Below are 23675 nucleotides of genomic sequence, written 5' to 3'. Positions count from 1 at the left end.
GCACAAGGATTTGGGTACCTGTCCATCCCTGGATCATTGTGGCTCTTCTGAAGCTCCCAGCTATGGGCACAGTCTGGCAGAGTACAAGACACATGCTCTGAATCCTTACACAGTTCTGTGGCTGTAGCAGAACTCTTAAAACACAATGCAGAAAATCTTTCAGAAAAATAATCATATTTACTGGTGGTTTTCACTTAGAAAACACAGAAAAAAAAATAAAATTATTCATTCTCAATGCTCAAAATTGAGCCCAGGTACTACAGCCCATTAGTTTAATGACCTTTGCAACACATTGTTTGCAAGGCTTTCTCTGTGTTTCTACAAACAGTTGTACAGCCACTAGGTCATTTATGTTTATTTAGGTTTCTGGGCAGGCAAGGAGCTCTTGCTAGCCTTTTCAGTCCCCTCCTCAGTTTCATGGGCTCATTATGGCCACCAGCTGTTTAATATTAGTATGCTTTTATCTCTGTCAGCTTGGAGACAGATACATTTCTTCCTCAGCCCACTCCCTTTGTCTCCTCCATCATCATTACCTGTATGGCAAAAAGACAAAGAGAGGAAAATGCTGGAAAAACCCAGTGCTGAATAGCCTAAATCTGCTAGAAACAGGCAACCTTAACTTTCTCACCAGTCTCTCAGAAGCATTGAAGAGAATTACTAATTGGTCTTCTTGGGTGTGTGCCAGAGAGACAGACTGCTTTAAAATGGTAACTTACTGACCTTTTCATTATAAGATTATTTATCTGGCTCTCATTAGGGAGACCTGTGGCATAGTCTCTTTAATAATGTAGTGGTGGCTTTTCAAACTCATTTTCTTTCCCACATTAGTTCTCATATGTAATCTATGTCCTTTGGTTCATTTTTGAGGGGTGTCAATGTCCTGCATTAAGCAATCTCAGCTTAAAATACAAATATTTGAATGTAACACCCCTTTCAGAGTAATTTTGAGGATATACAGCTGAATTGTTGGAGGGGAAGGGAAATGCAGGTCCCAAACCCATGGGTTTTGCCTGCAGGAGGAGCAGAGCCCACATCCAAAGTCTTGCAGCTGCTTGTACCTGCCTAGTGCTTCCTAAACCCAAATCTGCATTTGCTGCAGGTGCAGCAGCCCCACAGAATTACTGTCCCTTTTCTTGAAGTTGGCTTTTAGGTTAAAAGAAGTGATGGTCCACTCCTTCCTTTGGCATGGCAGCCTCACAGTTAAGGAAAGTGAGGAACACATTCCCCCAGGAATGGGGGCTGCAGATTTAAGAAGCCTGGGATATATGAAGCAGAGAAATGTCTTGCTGGAATCAGGCTCACACACACCATCAAGTAACCAGTGTGATTAAGGGACACAAAGATAATGCTCCCTGAGTGAAGCTGTGTTTATCTCTGCCTACCTTGAGTTTGCAATTTAGCAAATACCCACAGTAAATTGATGAGGTAAACTGCATTCCCAGATTTGTCAGAATAGCTCCTACAATTTGGCACGAAGAAGAGCAGGCATGTTGCTAAATCTGGAGATAAGCAGCCAGAATCTTCCAGGAATTAGTTTCTGATTTTTTTTCTTTTTTTCTCTCCACTGATTGTGATGCTCTCTTTTTTTAAGTGCTGACTCCAGTAAGCCTTTTCAGAAAGACAATTAATACCTTGGAATGCAGCCATCAGCCATCTGAAGAAAAGGTTCCCACCAAGCTGTTTATGTATGGCAAGGGGGAACTCAGTTATAACACAGATTAAAGAGGACACTTGTTTAAAGTGAGACTGCTAAGGATGTATACATTGTATGGTAAATATATTGACAAAGCTGTCCTGCAGGAAAGATATTCAGTAAATTGGATTATCTACATTCTAAAAAGATTATCCACTTAAACGCCTCTGGAGATTGGCTGGTGGAATAAAAAGATAGGGAAGATCTAAGCTGCAGACTAGCTAAATATTTTTTTCAGTTCTTTTTCTGCACTTAATTAAAAGAACATCCTCTCCTGCTCCTAAACACCATTCTGTGCCTGTGTGCAATCAGTGCCTTGTACCACCTGTAGATTTACTTCAGTATGTAATGATTTGTCAAAGATGCTTTCCTCTTCAACTCATGCTGCTCAGTTGACACCAGTGAAAATTGAGCCCTGAACACTTTGGAATTGCTGGAAAGATCAGAACTAACTCAAGGCATCAGGAATGTTTTTTTCTCATGTGTGTGGCGAAAGCCCTGATAACCAATGTGGAATTTTGATATGCTGGGAGTAGTATTTGAATAGCTGATGTTAGAGTCCTGTCACCTTTCATTGCTGCTCCATGAGGACTGAGATTTTCTTGGGAAAGGACTGTAGAAAGAAAAGCTTCTTATGTCTCCTGTGTCCTGTAGTCACCATGCACTACTTGGCAGCAGTCTCCTCCTTCATGTTCCTGCTAAAGGAAATGTGTGCCATCATTTTAGTTTAAAAGGGGCTGGTAAAAGAGGATTGCCTGGATTTTTAGCATATGAATCATTTAAAATTAAAGGCAGCTTTCCACTAAAGCCCTGTATATCTCCAGTAATTTAGAGAGTGTGTTTTAAAATAATTTAAGGGGGAGTTTCAGGTTCTACTCCTATTGCTTCTAACTTTTTCCAGCAAAGTTCTTTTACAAAGTGTAAGTGCAGAAATATTTTAAGTAACAAGGGCCTTGTGTAATCCACTTGCTTCATTAATCATGCTTCCTATTTAACTACATGTAATAGTTTTTCAAAGGCATTTTTGTAGAGCTTTCTTTGCCACATGTGACAGCTGTTATTTTTAAGTTAATGCAATGTCAGACCACTGAATTCTGAGACGAAACAGTCTTGATATTTCAGCAACTTTCCCAAATTGGCTTCTTGAATATTCACTAATACTACTTTAATTTTTTCGTGCATGTGAAGTATTTCTTTCTGTTACAAGATGAGACAGATCAAAGTTGGCTTTTCAGCATCTGAGGATAGCCAGATACCATCTCAGGGAGCTCAGAGCAGTACTTATGCAAGTGAATGACTTTTTTATGGACTTACGTGTCACCCTGAGTTCCCAAATGTAGGATTTGGTTGTCACATGGAGGCATTCAGCTTCAGTTCAAATTATGAAACCTGAAAGACTGCAAGTCTCCTGAAATAATCTAGGTTCATAAAAAAACATTATGTGAACAATGTTACCTTTTTCCAATCTCAACCAGTCCTTTGATCACAATTCAGCTGTTCAGGAATGATTCTGTTTAAAAAAAAAAATAAAAAAAATAAAAAAAAAAGAAGAAGAAAAAGTCATATCTAATAATAAATGAATATTGTTCTAAGTGCCAGGATTAAAAAAACCTATGTTCCAAGAAACCAATATTCTCAGTGAAAGGTTACTTTCTGTACCATCTCACGTATTAAAAACACAAAGATATAAGCAAACTTTCAAGAATTCAGATTTTCTCTTTGTTTGGTTGGGTAAACATGAGACTTTTTGGTGTCTGGAAAAAGCTCCCAATTATTCAGAGGCCAGTCCAGTCCAACACTCAGCCCTCCTTCCATCCATCAGCAGCCACCAGTCATCTCCTGCTGCATGGCAACATCACATTTTTCCTGTCCTTGCTACTGCTCTGGATAACAAAATGTGTCTAAACCAGGTGTGGTCCATCTCTGTGGACACCTTGATCTCCCTGGCTGTGAGCACAGGGGTTTCCTTCAGAGTCAGCAGTTCTGGGGTGGTGTTTCAGGGACAGGAACCACTGTGCAGAGGCCAGTGATGGCCAGTGCAGTGGCAGGAGGGAGATATTTAAGGAGTTATTTAAGGACAGAGGCTTGGGTTCATTCCCAGCTGCACAAACTGCTGAAATGTTCCCATGGTTTTGGCTCCTCACTATCAAAGATGCTGGGGAGTAAAATATTCTAATTCTCTCCTAATTGCATCAATTAATGGAATTAGTGTGTCCTCTGTTATAGTAGATACTTTTGTCTTAAAACATCTACTATGAAAATAACTATCCCATGTCAGTGTAGTTGATTTCTCAGGATATTGTTGGGAAATTAATATGGACAATTTACTGAGATCATCAGGAAGGACTGTGTTATCATTCAAGGTAGGGTTTCTCCCTCTGCCTCTGTGGGGCAGAATTCAGCTTTGGCAAAGAACCTTTTTAAATTGCAGTGCCAAGTTTCCTTCTGGGAAACCCCACTTTTGTGGCTAAACTCTGCCTTTTGTGGCTACCATTTTAAGTCTAATGTTCTTTCTTCTTCATTAATTGCTGCCTTCTTTCCAGGGTCAGACAGTTCAATCTTCATCTTCTCTTCCCCTTAGGTTAATATCAAACACTGGCCTTCGGTTTTTACCTGCTGTCCACAAGATTCACTCTTTCCAGAAAGTTTTGCTGTAAGTTTGAAAGTTTGCTTTTCACTTTTGTTTGCTTTTGGGTGTTCTTCTGCTCCAGCAAAGCCTCTCAAGACATGATTCACCATGTGTTCATTTATTAGCTCCACAGTGGTGTGTTAATTATAATTTTGCAGGCACTGATGATAATGTGGCTCAGAAGGGCTCAGTTCTCTCCAGGTCTCCCTTCTACAAAGCATTTGATCTTTGCAGACCACTCTTCTTTAACTGCAGTGTGAGCACATGTCTGGGTGGCCCAGGGGACAGGTAACAGCCTTTGACTCCTCTTTCAGAAGTTGAAATCCAAACCAGGATAGTGGCAGCAGAAATTTGTTGCCACCTGGTGAAAATTTTCTGACCTGCATGGGAAGAGTCACTGATCTCAGAGCTGAGTACCATCAGAAGTGGCCACATCAAAGAGTAAAGAAAAAGAACAAAAAATAACTAAAAACCCCCAAAATACTCCACAAGAAAACCACCAAACTCAGAGAATTATCTACCTTTTTCTGTTTTCCCCTAGCAGTAAAACTGTCCAGAGAATGAAAATTTTTTTTGCTATGGAAAATTCCAATGCCAGCAAGGAAAAAAATATTTGTGCAAAATTTTTTGTGAAAGCAGGCTGTTAATTTTCTAAAGCACTTCTTCTATTAAAAAAATGCATATCAGAAAAACTTGGTTTCTTTTCCACTGAAAAATATTTTGACATATGTTTCTCAATCAGTTCCTAGCATAACTGAAAGTATTCTTTTGGACAAGATTCACTGTTAATTCACACACAAAGTTCTGCATCTTCAGATCTTTGATTAGAAGATTGCAACCTGCAGAAACATTAATCCTGCAATTATTAATGGCTCTCTTAGTAATAGCCATTAATATCAATAAAAATGCATAGAAAACATAGAGGGGGATGCCTGAATATAGCATACAGACATATAAGATAAGAAAACTATTTCAGGAATACATTTGACATAGGTAATTCTGAGAACTTCAGTTCATTGTTCCTCAAAACCATTGAGGAAATGCAACAGCTATGGCACTACAGATAAACACCTTTGTGTTTATCATCAGTCTTAACTAGACAGGAATTACTGTGTCCTGCACCAGCAGGAGCTTTTAATTCTTTAGGTGCAAATCCTCACTTCCCTGTAACAATAAAAAGACCTTGATACTGATTGAATCCCAAACTAGACCTCAGTTCAAACCTTGGTCTCTCTGAGGTCAGTAACAAAATTCCCCTTGGCCTCAGTTGTGCCAAATATTTAAGTCCCAAAGACAGGTCTTAAAATTTATAAAGGGGAGATCTTCAGTAGAGGAATACACTTGCATGGGTGCTGTGTTCCCTCCCTATTCCTGCCTCTGCTGCCTCCAGTTTGTGAATGAAGCCTCTGTGTGTCACTCAGTGCAGAGTTGTGGCTGTATGGGGCTGCCAGCACGAGATAATTTTGGAACCTCGCTTAATTTCAAGCTTAGCAGATAATTAATTTTGTTCTGTGCTTTCCAACAGAAACAGCATGGAAACAGCCATATCCCCAGTCTAAATTATGAGCAACACTATTTAACTTCTTTGAGGCCTATATTGAGCCAGCAGCAGAATTTTCCTCTTTTTTTTCCTTTGTATCAGTCACAACTGAGGAAAGACGGAAATTTCTACTTGTCCGTTCTACAAACTGCACTGACAGGGGTCCTGCATTTAAGTTCTTAAGCACATACAAAGCTTATAAGCAACCCTGTTGACATCAGCTGGGGAATGATTCATGGGCTGGCAGGGACCCTGCTGAACCAGGCCAAAAAGGCTAATGGCTTTCCTCCTTCTGGCTGGGAGGCTGGGAGAAGGGGTAGCCTCGCAGCCCCTCCAATTGCATTTTCTGGGGAGTATGTTTGCTGCAGGAGCTATTTCATCCACCTCAGGGTGATAGACCCGAGCTTTTATGCATTTTAATGTCTTCAGCCTATTTGGGAGGAAAGTATGGGGGTGTTGGAAATGTTTTGCTCCAGCCTTTTTTTATCAGGAAGGTTTGTGCTCTGCAGGAAAAAAAATGTCTTGGAAACTTTGGTTATTACCCTGTGTCTGTAGTACTTCCTCAGATTGAATATAAGGGAAAAATACTGTGTTGGAAGCAGCATATTGTATTGAAAGGCTTACAGAAGTACAAAAAAGTGTCATTTCTATTGTATTTTATTTTTCAGAGATATTCAAGACAATATCAATATACGTACAATAGAAAGAAATTCATTCATGGGCCTGAGTTCTGAGAGTGTGATTCTGTGAGTAGACATAGCAAACTCATTATTCTCCTTGTTAGCTCATTTCTTTTCCAGAACAGGGTCAAGGATACCAGGAGTTGGGCACTTTTTCACACACTTCCAAATTCAATTTGAGATTTTACATTTCTCCTTGCCTGTGAGATCTCTGTATTCTGTTTTCCTGCCATGAAACTGATGAATGTTTTTGGGATTGTTTGTTGTGTTCTCGTCCTGCTCTTTATTTTAGAAGCACATCAGAAAGCCAATTTAGTAATTACCAATGCCAGGGTTAAACACCTGCAGCTACAGTTCCCTGTGATACAAATTGTGTTCAGAAGGATGGCACTACTCATAAATATTTACAGTCAGACACATCACTCAAAGACATTTATTACTTGGGCAGAATGTATGAAGATGTTGTGGAAATGTGGTTTATTTATACCCAGTGTAAGTGCATTGGTATGGGTGGGTTCACAATGCAGTTTGGAGATGCATGGTTAGATGACTACATTTGATTTGAGCAGTCATGTATTTTAATGAACTAGCTGGCTTCTTTGATCCTTTCTCTCTATGTATCAAACATACTGTTTGCTTGCTAACAAGCTGCCTTCCTTTCACTTAGCCAGTGGCCAGACTGGGAAAAAAAAATTCCCCACCATGTTTGTGTGGTTTACCTGGCACACTGGGAGAGAAAAGCAAGGTTTGAATTGACTGATGAGCTCATGTCAATCTGGGGGGGAGCAAGGTCAGATCATCAATAATAAAGAGAGGCCAGTAACAAGTCATTTAGCTTTATCTCTCCCTTTTCCCTATCAGTTATGCACAACCTCTCTCTTCTTCAAGTTTTAAACACACACACACACACATACATGCAGACTTCTCTCAAGTATATATTTCCAAAGCACTGCACAACAAATACTGTGTTTATTTTCATGATACCACCAAAGGGTGAGCTAAATATCCCAGAGTTTTGCTGTGTTTTGACCTCTTTGTGCCACTTGATCAGCTTGAAGTTGACTTCCCCCTCTGTCCCCAAAATGTTTCATTGCTTATATCAGGAGGAAATTCTTTACTGTGAGGGGGTGAGGCAGTGGAAGAGGTTGCCCAGAGAAGTTGTGCTGCCCATCTGTGGAAGTGCCAAAGGCCAGGCTGGATGGAGCTTTCTGCTGGCTGCTCTAATGGAAGGTGTTGCTGTCCATGGCAGGGGGTTTGAAACTGGGTGGTCTTTAAGGTCCCTTCCAGCCCAAACCTTTCCATGATTCTGTGATATGGTTATTGCCTGGGTATTGAAGGATACCTCTCTAGGGACTGGTTGCTGGCAAAGTTGTCCTGGTGGGGGGGATCACATCCACTTCCAGCAGCTTTGCCCTTCCTCGTGCAGCTCCCCATGGTCACAGGCTCCCTGACCCACCAGTGTGTGCAGGAGCAGCAGGAGCTGTGTGAGCAGACCTGCCCTCCAGCACCCTGGTCACTCACTGTCCTGGCTTTGCTCTAGTTCTCCCTGGAGCAATTTAGGACAGAGGCTCTGCACGTGCCCTTTGAGATCCCTATGAGGCTTTCCTTGTGCTGGGATAAACTTAGGTCATTTTAGGCACAAATTTGCCATTTTTCCATATGAAACTGAAGTCCCAGCAATTCAACAGACTCACAGCAACATCATTTAGTGAAAGCAGGCATATCAAAATTATTAAAATCATCCAGGACCCACTGAACCCCCACATTCTAGGGAGAAACCATTTTAATAGTCTTAGCTGTGGCAGGCTCCAAGCATATTTCCACCAGTAATTTGGATTGCATCTGGTCTTACACTATGCGTGGGATCAGCACAGGTGGGCTGGGAACTGAGGAGACATTTGGTAATGAAGTGCTAGAAATTTATGGAAGAAATTCACCTTGCTTCCAGGCCTGTATACAACTTAGGCTCTAAGGCAGATCTTTCCAGATCTGGAATAGGTGTAAATGGCACCTCAGGGCCAGTGACCTCTGCACTGGATGAATTTTGGAGTTTTAAAAATCTGCTTTAGCCATGAAATGATAAGGAAAAGCTCCCATGTCCAAGCTCTGTATCTCCACCTCCATTGTCACCTTGCTAATGCAAGAGTTAGTGGAGTCAATAAGGAGGCTGGTTGAAGTGAGGGGAGAATTTGCATCAACTGGAATTTATATATGTGTACTGTAATGAGGTCTTGGGTTTTAGGTAATATTTTTTTGCCCTTTTTACTACTCAGATGCTATTAGCCAGGTGACAGGAGTATACAGTCCACACTGTATGGCTACAGTGACTCTGTTTTACAACCTTAGTATCTCATTGCATTAACATCATGTTCAGTGAGAGAGTGCAGTAAGTGCTAATAGTGTGATTAAAAACATATCTATCAGCCTGGCAGCTCCAAATTTATCAGATCAATGTAATATAATAAATGTTTCAAATGCTGTGAGCAGGGACCTGTCTCTCCTCCGTGCCTGCTCACTCATGTCTAATAGTGCTGGCAAGTGAAGGGGAGGGTGACAGTTCTCCTGATCCAGCCTGACAGACACTACAGACACACAGCTATGTGCATCTGCCTGTCATGGTCAAAAGAGCAATCCTTTCAGCCAGACCCATGACTGATTTCCATGCTGACCTTAGCTCACCACCTCAGACCTCAGATAAGTGGGTCACTTGCATGCTCAGCTTTCAGACTGCATTAGAAGAGAGTCCAGGTTTGCTGACAGTTTAATTAAATCAGGCCATTTCTGCCATCCATCAGCCCTGTCATGGCCTGTGTGAGAGGGTGTGAGCTGTGAAGTGACGTTTAAGGCGAGGGGAGAGATGGCACCGTAAAGATGATAAATATAACTGGCCTGGATGTAAATTTTTGGGACTGCAAAGGGACAGAGGAAAGGTCGTTAAACATTAATCAGGTAATGCCCCAGAGTAAAAGCTTGGCAGAGAGCCCCAGGGGCTTCAATTGCCAGGCTCACTACCTGTGGTCCCCTCCTGGGGCAAGGAGCCTGGGGAGGTGGGGCTGGCCAGCAGGGCAGACAGGGAGGGTAGTTTGTCAGGGCAGCAGTGTAGGGGAAATCACCTGCTTTCTGGGCAGTTCTGCCCCCTCCTGCCTGGCTCAGTGACCTTCAGCCCCCTTCTTCTGCCTGCCTGGCTGTGGATGTGAGCCATGGCACACAGCAGCATTTTTGCCCTGATACCTGCAAAGATGAAGCCGTGGCCCAGCATCTCAGAAGCATCTTGCAAAGAGTAAAACTGAGTGGCACTGACAGCACCAACAGAAAGACCCTGGTCTGCCTGGCTCCTCTGCTGCCTTCCCACTGCCATGAGCAGTGCCAGCATCTTCACCAGCTCTGCCCTTGCTCCAGGAACTTATTCCAGCTGCCATCTCTCATGGGAGCACTCATCCACCCTATTCATGCCTTCCCCTCCAAAGCCTTCCTCCAGCTACAGAGATCTTGCAGGCTAGAATTTGCAGAATTTCACCATTTCATTGTCCATTTCATAATTTTATTTGTTTGAGATTCCCTGTTTTGAATTGCATGCATTTTGGTCATGAAGCATAAACAAGAACACCACTCTCTTTTCCTTTTCTCTATTGCAGATGGCTCAATAAAAATGGAATTCAGGACATTGAGAATCATGCATTTAATGGAACATACCTGGATGAGCTGTAACTATTTCTGGCTTTTTGCAATTCTGAAAAATGGAGATAGTAACTTCTGCAAGATTTTTTTGTTTTGTTTTGTCTCAGATTGTTTCATCATAAAATATCATGTTTTTCAGAAATCTAAGTGATAATCACAACCTAGAAAAATTACCAAATGAGGTCTTCCAGGGAGCCAATGGACCTGTTGTTTTGTAAGTAGTTTTTGGGTAACATTTTTCTCGTTATTGACTCATTATAAAAGGTCAGAGAAGAACATATTAATGCCAGTCTGGATTTCAACATCTTGCAAACCTTGGAGTTCAAGACCAGAGTCTAGTTCTGAATAAAAAGAAAAGGAAGCCATAACTGAAATTTCAGTCTAGAACTTTATTTTCACTTTGTCCTCAAGTTTTTCAGAGAACTGAGGGTGAGAGATTTAGATCCAGGTTCCTCTCCATGTTTATTAAACTGTACAGGAGACAAGTCATTCTGCCTTGATTTTTCCTCTAGAAAAAACTGCTTTTTTTTTCTGTTTGAGCAGAATCAAGACCGGGTGAGTGGTTCTTAGTGCTGAAATCTGAATGACTTGCCACTGAAGACCTGCCCCTGCATCTGTGCAGCTTCATTCTGAAGCAAAAGTTCCATCCTGCGAGGATGGGGAGTGGGATAGGTATGAGATGCATCCCACAGAGCTACTGCAGGATGTCTGTGGTGGGTGATGAGCTGGGGATTGAGAACTCAGCAGTAGAAAATTCAGCAGTAGGATGCTCATGGGTCTCAGCCACCATTACCTCAAGCCACAGTTTGCCATAAGGTCCAAAAGTAAATGAGTTTACACAGCCTGCCTGTGTTTCTGAGCACAAGCTACCACATGTAAGGGCTGCAAGAGAGATGTGGGATTCTTTTTTGTCTCACTGATTCATCCAAACCTTCCTCTCTTTGCATCTTGCCCTGGTTGTCCAGAGGTCTAAAAGTCACCCTGAACGAGTGAGAGGGGTCATTGGAGCTGTTGGAAGATTTCACACAGATGCTAGTGTTGTTCCAAATCTGAAAAAGGGGGAGAAAAAATTGAGTCCAGAACTCTTCTGAAGGTCTCATTTTCCACTGTGTGATGGTCAGTGCACCTGTGATACAAAGAGCTGGGTTTACTGCATTCTGCTCCACTTCTATTGTTTCTTCAAAGCATCTTTAAAAAAAAAAAAAATACTGACACTAGAGCATCTTTTCATCAGTAATGTCAACATGTTTCTTTGGGAAATCATTGTTTCCTGTAGCAAAAAGTAAATGCATTTTCTTTTCAAGCTATACTTGATACAATCATATTCTGGAGGTTTATCAAATTGATTTGCCTGTAGTTGAGATTCATTTGATAGTTCACCATCTAACACTGAGTTATTTGTGTAAAAAGTTTTCTGTTCCATTACCAATACATCCACTATTCCGAGGATGGGAAATTACCTTTTTATCCTGGATGAGATCATGAAAGAAGAGCCTTCTTATTCATCCATCACTGTAGTGTACACCAGGGATGTGCTTTCACTTGTGGAAATGATTGACCCATAATCTTATCTTTGCTGGGACAAATCATATTTTTGCTGTTGTTGCAATCAAATCCATGTTGCAGACTGCAGTGTTTTAACAGAATGAACACCAAGGTGGTTTAACTCTTGATCTTCCTGAACCTGTGTTAGAGAGTCAATTAATGCCAACTTCTAGTTTATAATTCATCATATTAAAGTAATGTGAAAGAAACAGAAACACAAATAGACAGCACCAATCATAGGCCTTGTTCAGGCTACAGAGTTTCATAAATTAATTTCTCTGTCAGACTTACAGCTCTTGGCTGAATTAGAATCTCTCTTTGGGAAAGACATCAAATTTTGAGTTAAAGGATTTTTAGCATTGACAGCAGGCCAATAATTCAAATATCTAATAAAGCCCACAAGTATACATATTACTTCTATACAGATATGCACTCTGTTCCCAACTTGGAGTTTCATAGCTTCAATTTTCAGCTGCATTATTTCATTTAACTGTCTGGAGCTGCTCTCAGACCTGCAGTGGCTTGCACCAGCCCTTGCTGGTGTCCTTAGTGCTCTGGCTGTGTCCTGGCTCAATGCAGGGTGAGCTATGGCTGTGGCCCTTCCCACCTCTGCAATTTGTCTTCCTTGGAAATCCCACATATGCAGGAGAGCTCCAGTTCTCCCCAATCCGCCTACCCTGCTCTGATTTCTGCTCCAGGAGATTTTTTTTTTTTTTTTTGCCATTTCTGTAGGTGCCTTTCAGACCTCATCAGCTGGTCAGTATTTTTGCTAATCCAACAGAGACTCCCAGTGGGAAAGGGAAGTGATTGGAAGAGAAGGTAGATTCATTTTGCTGTTCCTGCACTGGCTGCTGCCAAGGTTGATGTCTCACAGCCAAGCAAAAATAACACAAGAACATGTATTTCAGTTGCTGATGCCTTCTGGTTTGACTTCCTACTGCCACTTTATAATCTTGTTCATCAGGTTTATTTAATTCATCAAGCCTCTCACTAGAGAACAGCATCCCAAAGAACCTCTGTGCTGAGGTGTGTGTGAGGATAACTCAGTCTTTGCTTTTCAGGGCTTGTCAGTGGTGTATCCATAGCTATCCCTCACAGACATTGAAAAAAACCCCACAGGGGTATGCAAGGCACTTTATGTTTGATAATTTGCATAAAAAGAAAAGTTTCTTAAGGAAGAAGAAAAAAATTTTTGTGGGAAAAATATTTAATATCTTTGAAACTTTTTAGAGATGATGAGATTCAGTAAACTTTTAGATATTTTTTAGTGCTGTTCCTATTCATATTTGTTTATTTCCACGCAGTGTAAAACCAATTTGGACACAGTAATGCTTTTTAGCTAACAAGCCAAAGAAGAAAACATTTTCTGTGCTCCTGTTCAGAGCTGTGAAGTTACACATTCTCTTAATGATGCCATGAGTGATGCTGCCTGTGGATTTAAGCAGAAACCTGCTGTTTAGTTTTTGACTCATGAGCATATTCTCTGGGTGACAGTTTCCATTAGGCAGAGCACTGAGGGCAGTAGTCAGCACAAGTGAGAATTGAGGCTCCTCATTGCAGCCTAATTGCCTCTTCAAGGGGCCAAGGTAGAAACCAATAGCCTAAAATCTCTCATCCCCTGCTGGGTTCAGCTCCTGTAGAAACAGGCCCAGGACCTCAGGACCTCTTCTGGCAGAGGTGTGGCTTCTCTCAGCCTGCCTTGCAGAAGTTCACTGCACTTTGGAATACTCCAGTATGTCTCCCAGTAAAAGTTCCAGTCCCCAGCTGGAGCTGCAGAGTGGGGTTTGGGTTTGCTCCTCTGCTGCCACAGCCCATTGCCCAGTTGTTGAAGGGAGCACATTCCTTCAGAGCCTGATGTGAAGCCTTGATTGTGGGACACAAAGATCATCTTTACCAATTTTACAAGCTTTATCATTTGCCTATGAATTTCTAAGGCTTTCCTGGTATTAATTTTGCTTTCCAGACCAGAAAACAGAGGTGCAAATGTGTGTGAGGTACATAGCAATTGTCTAAACTTTATTACATGCTGCTAAAACCTGGTCTCTGCCTCACACAGCTCCACTCTCCTTTATTAACGTGATGATAAAAACAATCTGTGCATGTTGGGTGATAGAGATCAAATAACATGTCAAAGATGAATTGGAAACTGCACCTTCAAGAGGACATGGGAGAAAACTGCAAATATTGCCAGTCCAATTCCTGGATTAGGGAGAAATCTTTTCTTTTCTTGGAGAATAAAGAGCAGAACAGCCTCAGCAAACACTGCATCCTGGATCAGTCTCAGGCTGTGAGAGCACAGGGCTTAAAGAAGGAAGGGTGATTTTGTGCAGTTCACTTTTTCTTTTGCTTTTCAGAATAAGGAGTTGATCTCAGGCTGTTGGTCTGAGGAACAGGGTTTGTGTCCCAGTAGGGGAAATGTGGAGATGTTTTGCTCCAGCTGTTACAATCTATGGGAATGGACTCCCAAGCATCTCTTAGCCTGGAGATGGAGCACCCCTGGTCCTTCATCACTTTCCTCACTTGCATAGCACAAGTCAAGATTAAGTGTTGGTAGAACATGTTTGCTTTTAAAAGCCCCTCTAATGCTCTCTTCAGTGCATTCATGGCTGCTGATTCCATGGCTGCCTCTGACAGCCTGTCTCACAGCAATTGCCTTCCACACACACACATCTCTCCTAACCTCCTGCAATCCTGCCCCTTCTTTCCTTCAGTCTGTGCTGTATTTGTTTTCTAAACCTCTGAGAAGGTTTTGTTGGGATTTTTTTTGTTCCTAACAGTCTGAACAATGCCACCCCTGTCTCTCTTTAATCTGTTTTTCTTCCTAATGAGTACAAAATCTGATATGCCCAACCTGTCCTCACATCTGTACCCACATGTGAGCTTCTCTTTGTGTTTTATTGCTTTTTCCACAGCAGCCTTCCCACGATGTGATGTTCATGTAAAAAACTTGTATTGTGATTTCCTCAGCCTTTTTTTCATCCTTTAACAGTATTCTGGGATGATTGCTGCAGTTACTGGGTATTTATTAAACCCAGCATCATATGGCAGTAATAGTTTATATGCCTGCTAGTTTTTATCCAGAACATTACAGGATTTTTTTATTTTGTTCTCACAGACTAACATCACTTGATTGTTGTTTGCAATGGAAATTAGCTCATTTTGCTGGAGGATCAACCAATTTAGCACTGGATCATCTTTTCAGTGTAGATTTCCAGCTGATCTGTTTCCAGTCACTACTCTGAGAATGAGTAGGACAGTCTAAAACATAAATCCATTGTTGAGCAGAAGTAAATTTGCTTTTTACCAAGATTTTCATATGTTTTCTTAAAGGGATATTTCCAGCACGAAAATCAGTTTCCTGCCAAGTCATGGATTAGAACACATTAAGAAGCTAAGAGCAAGGTCTACATACAATTTAAAAAAGCTTCCTGACTTAAGCAAATTTAGATCTTTGATTGAGGCAAACTTCACCTATCCTAGCCATTGCTGTGCATTTACAAACTGGAAAAGACAAAAGTAAGTGATCAAATTTGTTTTTCTTTTTGGTGCTTTTCAGCAGTTGATAGTGAATTAAATAAAATTCCTCAAAATGTGGATTGAAAAGGTCTCTTCAGTGCAGGTAGGTAAAAGGATGTAAATAAATGAGTACACAACACCTACAGGTTTATGCATGCTACACAGTGCACTGCCTCTCCATTGCAGGGAATTATTAAATTTTGATAGCATCAGCACTTTCCCCAGACACAGCTCTGCCCTCACTTGTCATAAATCCACCTTTCACTGGGACCAGCCTGGAGCCACAGCGAAGACATTAAACAGAAAACATCTGATAACTTTTTCAGAAGGTAACTAGGGGGAAGGCTGTGTTTGCAGAGACACTGGTCAACACTTGTTCATCACTCCAGGAGAGCAGCAGGACCACTGAGTGATCCCAAACTCTTCTTTCAGAAAGCCCTATTGGTGCTGGAGCACTGTCCAGCCAGCATCACAGATACACTGTTTGTTGAGTTCATACTCACAGCATTTTGGGACGTGTTTTCTGAGCAGATCCATTTCACACAAATCAACAGAGCAGGGTGGGAGTCTAAGGTGTCTTTTTAGATCCAAAGGTAATTTTTCATACTATTTTTAATTTTCTATTAGCAAGTTGCAGTGAGACTTTAGGTATCAGTGATCCTCATGAAGTATTTTCACTTCAGTCAAGCAGTCTTGAAAATGTTCATATTTATGTAGTTAATGAACCTCCTGAACCAGTCCCACTGGAAAACATGAGGAACTGGTACCTTCAGAAACCTTTGTTATTGTTTGAAATTCTCCCTTTACTGGATGTCCTGAAAGACTTGGACTTTGTGATGGCAGAAAAAAAATTATGAAATTATGAATCATTGTTACATTTCAAGACATCATCTTCAGAAGTGGCATAAAACTTCAAAGAAAAGTAAAACCATATAGAGAAAGCATAAACAGTTAGTTGCTTCTGTTTTAATACCTTTAATAGCCATTTGTTTTACTTTTAGCATTGTATTGTCACCAGACAAGGGAAGAGAGCTGAGTTTGCTGATAGCTAATAAATATCATCTACATGTGTTTACAAAACTGTGTAAAGAGTGCAAGTGTGATGGTGGAGACTGTAGTGATAACAGAAGTATCTGACAGAATCCATCCCCTATCACCCATTTTTGATCCAAAATGCTGAGTTTCCACTAGAACAGTTGATCAGCAGGCAGTGTTTTCACACACTTGTGCAGTCTCACACAGACACAGTGCCTGGTGGCTTCTAAGCAGAAATGGGTCCAGTCCTTCCAGAACTGGTGGCAAAGTGCTATTTTCCAATGAGTCCAGTGAAAGCATGTTTAGTTCTGGACCTGCAAAGGAACACTGATATCACTGTGATTCCTATTTTTGAAATCACTTGGCTTCTGGGCTACTTGGGCCCAATCAGGACCCAAATCCCAGAATTCAATTATTAAGTTAGGCAGCTGGACTCTTAAAAAAAAAAAAAAAAGTTAGAGTTGCTATTGAAGGAAAGCTACTGGAGGAAAGAGTCCTGACCCTATGGTAAGCTCTCAGTATCTAGTCCCCTCACTTGGGTTTTGAAAATCTTCCATGCCACACACTTGCTACACAGAATTGGAGTCCACAGCACTCATTTCCCCTTAGTATAGCCCCACTTTTGGAAGCCTTTCTCTGGTTAGCAAGAAGGCAAGGAGAACATAACACAGCGCTTTCCATAGCCTGGGTAAGTGCAATTTTGCAAAGAAATGCCAAAAAAATCTGTGAAGAGCTCACAAAGCCCCAGTGTGGATGTTCCAGGCTGGGCTGGAACACCATGCCATGGTGGGGCTGTTTCTGGAGCAAGTCTGATCACAACAGCACCACCCTGGTCAACAGAACAAAATTGAACATATTTATCCATATCTTTGATAGTTACCAGATATATTTTCTACCAAACATTAAGCATAAATGCAAAATTATGAGCACCTATTATTTGGATGAACCCTTCCTGTCAGTTTCTTTTTAACATAATTAAAAATTGTCATTTCTTTCATACAGTGATGTCTCTTGTACTGAAATTGGTGTGAAACTGAGATCCTCTCTCCAGATTAAGGAAAGTGGATGCATGTGTTTGGTTTGGAGACTGAAAGCATTGCCATACACTTCAGCAGAGATTAGTCACACATACAGTAGCTACACCCTCTTTCATTTCAAAGCAGTTCTTGTGACAGCTGGCACAGGCTGCCTGTACACTGAAGGCTGCTCAGGCTGTTTAAGAGTATTAATAGTTTGCATAGTGCTTGATCACACCATGTGTAATATTTCTTTGGTGAGAGCTGTGCTTGGCTCAGAGCAGCAGGCATTGCTTGTTGTGGTGGGAATTCTGCTGTGACCTGGCTTGTAGTGCACCCTCACAGGAGACAGTCATTCCTTGTGGCCATTTGGCTCACAGAATGCTTCCAGGTAGTCCAGGGAGTATAAAAAGGATGCCTCATCACCCCCAGAAGGGCATTTCTAAGGATCACAGCTCTGGGAGCTCTGGGAAGGAATTAAGAGAGGGATGTGCATCCCCTTCCTGGCTGCCCATTCATGTTTGATTTTCCTTTTTTGAGACTTTTTCAGCACTCAAAACCCTAGGTAAAATAAGTTACCATAGTGGATCATACTCAATCACCTCTCCAAAAACTCTTTGCAGCAGCAAACAGGTGCTGTTGTGATAATGGAAAGCTTAAGCCTGTTACAGCAACAGTGCTTTCTAAGTTCTGGAGGATGCCACACGCCACAAAAGTGGCAGAGCTCTGCCAGTCTGACACACACATTAAAACATAAGACAGATTTGATGCTTTCTCTCATTCCAATAAGGACTACATGCTAAATATTGATCTGTAGTTTGAATATTGTGGTACTGGCCTAAGAGAAGGTAAGCTGCATTCTTAAGAGAAGTCTAGTACAGGTTGTTGAAGTCCCCCTCACGTTTTTCTGTGGCTGGAAAATAATATCCTTGAAGTGTGGATAGGGCAAAAGCCACGTGTTAAAACCCTCAGCTTGACACAGACCATTATGAACTTCAGCAAGATTTTGGCTTTCTTTGACATAAAGATCACCTTCTGCCTGAAAGAATGGCATTGATATGACTCTTTCCTTACACTTGATCATTATTCTTTGGAGGAGCTGTCACTTGAAATCCTACTTTTTCAAAATATGTGCCAGCATCAGGAATGGTGTTTGGGCCTCGTCTCACAAGAACATACTATCAGTTCCTCACAACTCACTCAATGGCACTTTTTGGTGAGGATCATTGGTTTGAGATAGGACTTATTTCAGAACACAGGTCAAGACTATTTATTTGCTGAGCATGTTTCTCAGCACACAAGATCTTGTTGCCACCAGAGCCAGATGAGACACATAAATAGCTTAACAACTTGTACAAAGGTAGTAATTATTGTTTATTTTTGCCAGAGCACTCTGACAATTTCAATTTTGTTCTCTAAGTTGCCCTTTCTCCAGTTTATTTTTCTAATTTACCTGAGCAAAACAATGTTAAACAGTAAGAAAAGTTACAAAGAGAGGGAATAAATTACCTGTGTTACGGCACCCACAATTTCAAGAAGAAGAAAGGACCCACACATCCCTTTGCAAATAATGTTTTAACTTGCTGCTCTGAGTGCACTGCACAGCCCAAAGGGTGACAAACACCAGGCAAAGATATGACAAGGAGTTAATATCAGAGGATGGCTGCTCCCTCCCGTGGGAGTTTTATCTTACCTGCTTCTAGTACAGGGAGCCAGCAAAAGGCTGTAAAAATAAGGTAAGAATTAATGAATTGCAATAATCAGAAATATTTAGCTGTCCTTACATAGCCCTCTTGCTATTTAGGTCCAGGTAGTGCCTCCCAAATTTTAGAAAAAGCTTATTTTTGCCTCATGCTGAGAAATGATTGGCTACAAACACTTCCCTCAGTTCATTTTCAAAGAACCACCAATTGCTGTGGCTTTCAGTGCCCCCAAGTGCCTGTTGCACTGAAACACCAGGGACTTTTTCTCCTGTTATTGCTCCTTGGAAGCCTATATTTGCTTTCAGCCAGAGAACTGTTGATGTATTGATCAATACTCTGGACCCTTCACTCATCCTTATGCGAGTAGAACACAGGAGAGCAAAATGTAATGCCTTCTTATTGCTGTTGTGACCTTCATAGTGCATATTTGACCTCACAGAAAATCAGTTTTCCAACTCAGCTGACAGGCAAGATAAAAAATATTGATAATAGTAGAGGATGTTCAGAATCTCATAGGAAATATTTCTCACCTTCTGCTGCTGGACCTTCATTAGTTTTCCTTTCTTGCAGACCCTCTAAACTCAATTTTCCAAAGATGTAGTGAGTGCAGAAAGTCAAAGGGTAGAATTAGGTTACAAAGAAGAATTCTCCCTTTTGACTGCTACCAGTTGTTCAAAATTTTAACTTTACTTGCCCAGAGAGCTCTTCTCTCAACTGGTTTCTGAGTCAGGATGGGAGATAAGCTGAGGTCCTGCCTTAGAAATTACACACCTAGACTGCAGTCTGGGTTGTAGCTGAATGTAGGCAGAGCTGAACTGCATTGGTTTTGCAATAAAATGTCAGTTGTTTCATTCAGTAACTCAGGTTAGGTCTGCATCCAAAACCGTGGATGCAAGTTCATGGGACAGCCAAATTCTAAGGCAGCCAAAGAGCTGCTGTAAAAACTCACAGTATATTTAATGTTTTTACTTCATTTATTGGACCTGGTCATCTTTCTATCATCTCAGCCAAAATATTTGTTTCTTCTGTAGGTCTAGGCATGGAGAAGGGCACAGAGCTAATACTCCACAAAAGAAAGGCAAACACAAAATTATAAAAAATGCTAGTATTTACCTGTGATACTAAGAATTCTTTAAAAATTAAAAAAATACTTCCTCACAGAAAATAAAGCAATCACTCTTTCCATTAAAACATTCCATTTGGTTTGGTTTGGTTTGGTTTGGTTTGGTTTGGTTTGGTTTTGCTTCACTTCACTTGATTTTTAATTCACTTCCTTTTAAAAACAGTTTTTAAGCAGAATGGTCTGCTGTGCCTTGTGTTCCTGTTAGCATCTGTTGTCTAGAGATTGTTTGGAATGCTGCATGTATTTATTTTTGCTATTTACTTGTGTTACTGGCTAGTCACTAATACGATATGAGGTACTAAAAATGAGCAGCAAAATGGAGTTATGTACCCTGACAGAGTTACAAGATAGTGGTAGCAAAACCTTTAGGAGAAAGGGAATTTGGGGATAACTCTAAGAGACAGTAGCATTATTGTGGTTATACAGACTCCTCATGAGCACAGCTGACTTGACTCATTGCTCAAAGCTCAGTCTTACATTGGTGTCCATTGTCATGCATTTCCTTCATGCACAAATCAGCTTGTCAGTGACAGCTTAGGTGAGAAATTTGTTTCAAATGAGGGAGGCTTCTTACAGAGTGTGTTATCCAGGTGGATAACTGCATCGTGAGTGTTAGGTTCTCCTTTACCATGCAGTTTATGATGTTTGAGAGTCATTTACTTGTTTTCATAATATTTTATAAATAGGGACCAGACACACTATTAATTTCAGGCTCCAGGGTAATTTATATAATCAGCTAACCAGTAAAACTGAGCTGTTATTGGAAACTGGATGATTTGTGTTTGTTCTTTGCCTCACACTGTGTCTTTTAGCTTCCAACTCTACTCTTTTTACAATTTCAGGACAGAATTACATCCCATATGTAGCATATCTCAGGTAAAGCAGGACTTTGAGGAGAAGCCTGGCAAAATCCTACGGAGAAGGTCTGCAGCTGAAGATGATATTTCCAACTACGGCATAGGATTCGACCCGGCAGAGAATGAATTTGACTACGGTTTATGCAATGAAGTAGTTAACGTAGCCTGCTCTCCTAAACCTGATGCTTTCAACCCATGTGAAGACATCATGGGATACAACATTCTGAGAGTCCTGATATGGTTCATCAGCATTTTGGCAATTACCGGGAACACCGTTGTCCTCATTATTTTAATAAGCAGCCAGTACAAGCTCACCGTCCCTCGCTTCCTCATGTGCAACCTTGCCTTCGCAGACCTCTGCATAGGGATCTACCTGCTGTCCATCGCCTCCGTGGACATCCAGACCCGAAGCCGGTACTACAACCACGCCATCGAGTGGCAGACGGGCGCAGGGTGCAACGCCGCGGGGTTCTTCACGGTGTTCGCCAGCGAGCTGTCGGTGTACACGCTGACGGTGATCACGCTGGAGCGCTGGCACACCATCACCTACGCCATGCAGCTGCACCGCAAGCTGCGCCTGCGCCACGCCGTGCCCGTCATGGCCTTCGGCTGGGCGTTCGCCTTCACGGCTGCGCTCCTCCCCGTCCTGGGGGTCAGCAGCTACATGAAGGTCAGCATCTGCCTGCCCATGGACATAGAAACAGCGTTCGCCCAGGCTTACGTCGTGTTTCTCTTGGTGCTGAACGTGCTCGCGTTTGTCGTCATCTGCGTCTGCTACACCTGCATCTACTTCACCGTGCGGAACCCCAACGTCGTCTCTTCCAACAGCGACGCCAAGGTCGCCAAGCGCATGGCCGTGCTGATCTTCACCGACTTCCTCTGCATGGCCCCCATCTCCTTCTTCGCCATATCAGCCTCGCTCAAGGTTCCTCTCATCACCGTGTCCAACTCCAAGATCCTCCTGGTTCTGTTTTACCCCATCAACTCCTGCGCTAACCCTTTTCTCTACGCCATTTTCACGAAGACTTTCCGCAGGGATTTCTTCATTCTCTTGAGCAAGTTTGGGTGCTGTGAAATGCAGGCCCAGATTTACAGAACAGAGATCTCCTCATCTGCTCATACTTTCCACACAAGAAATGGCCACTGCCCTCCTGCGTCAAAAAACACTGAGGGCAATATTTATTCTTTGGTTCCCCTGAATCACTTGAACTGAAACCCTTGCATAAATTTGTGTCTGAGGCAGTGTGCTAATCACTTGCAAGTATGTGAATCTGAATAATGACTTCAGCATAATATGCAAACTTATGCTTTATGAGAAAAAAAAATTATTTCTGCTTTCCTATTTTGTTCAATGAACAACCATCAGAGACGATATATCATTTTCACTGGTTCTTGAAGAACAAAGTGCCAAATTGTTTGTGTAGAACTGTCTCAAGAAATGAATGAGATCATAAACTGGTATCTCCCACCACGCAGGCAGAGATTCCCTTCATTCTAGGGACATGTTAGTTGCTTATCGAGAATTAAGTAGTTGTTAAATACAGTTTCAAAAAATATGTAGAATTAATTTCTTTTCCTGTGAGTTGTGTTATAACAATACAGATAATTAGATTCTTTTCATTTATTTTATCTCCTGGGGTTACAGAAGACAGAAGGCCAATTTAAGCCCTCCTCCAGCACAGGCTTGCTCAGAATGAGAATATCTCATGATGTTTCCATTTCTGTTGAGCCCAGCAGGGAGGCAGGAGGCATCTCCAGCTATTCTGGATCTTTGCTGTTCCACACTGTGTAGCTGCCTTACTCTGCACAAGGTGGTGTTTGTGTTAGTTTAGATTGGCAGGCTCACAGAAACCTGTTTTGTCTGAGCTTGCACCAAAGAGTTGGTTTTGTACAGGGCTTGTTTTCAAGGTAAGAAAGAGCAAGAATGAGGGCAAGAGAAACCCTTCATAATAAAAAGGGTGTTTTTTAAAGTTGAATTCATTTGTGTGTCTGGGAGCCTTGGATATGCCAGCATGGGCCAATGGGCTGCTCCATCAAGACATGGGAGGCAGGTTTGCCATTTGACAGCATTTATGTATTATACTGCCTGGGCTGCACAACAAACAATGGATCTAGATGTGGCTTTTAAATCCCTGCACAAAAGTCCATGTGAAATCCTAAATTTTATATAATCCTTTTAGAATTTCTTTTTCCCTTTGCCCAAAAAAAAAAAAAAAAAAAAAAAAAAAAAAAAAAATCCTTAGCACTCACATTATTACAGGCTGGTCTAGATTGGAAGACCTGAAATATATCATAAGCTGCATATGTTGAAAAAACAACAACAAAAAAAAAAAATCAAGATTTCACAGAGGTTTTCACTAACATCTCAATGAATGTACAGACTTTTTGCATGATTTGAATATCTGATTTTTGCATGGTTCATCATTCCAAATTGCAACAAAGATTCATGGATGGGTAGGGTTTTCTCATGCTGATTATGTGTCTGTGTGCAGATATGTGGGCATTAAGAAACCACCAGGGGAGCAGTCTGGGCTTCATTCCCATCTCACAAACAACTCACAGTTCTGCCCCATGAAATTATAAAAGCTTGGAGTCTTCATGGTTAAATGTGATGTGCTTTGAATGTCTCCTACCTACAGCTCATAAAATTTCAGTAGCAA

The 23675-nt window shown here is 41.5% G+C and overlaps 1 protein-coding gene across 1 annotated transcript in view; it reads left to right on the top strand.

Moving 5' to 3' along the window:
* The window catches only part of FSHR (follicle stimulating hormone receptor), a 75335-nt gene extending 52161 nt beyond the window's left edge, over positions 1–23174 (top strand). Inside the window, 6 exon segments of the mRNA XM_056487031.1 lie at positions 4275–4346; positions 6531–6608; positions 10178–10246; positions 10360–10434; positions 15096–15281; positions 21001–23174. Of these exon segments, the coding sequence (XP_056343006.1) occupies positions 4275–4346; positions 6531–6608; positions 10178–10246; positions 10360–10434; positions 15096–15281; positions 21001–22228 (1708 nt within the window). The 3' untranslated portion in view covers positions 22229–23174.
* The last annotated feature ends 501 nt before the right edge of the window (positions 23175–23675 follow it).

The sequence above is a fragment of the Oenanthe melanoleuca genome, chromosome 3, assembly GCF_029582105.1.
Source record: "Oenanthe melanoleuca isolate GR-GAL-2019-014 chromosome 3, OMel1.0, whole genome shotgun sequence".
Lineage (NCBI taxonomy): Eukaryota > Metazoa > Chordata > Aves > Passeriformes > Muscicapidae > Oenanthe > Oenanthe melanoleuca.
This window is presented reverse-complemented; position numbering and strand designations above follow the sequence as displayed.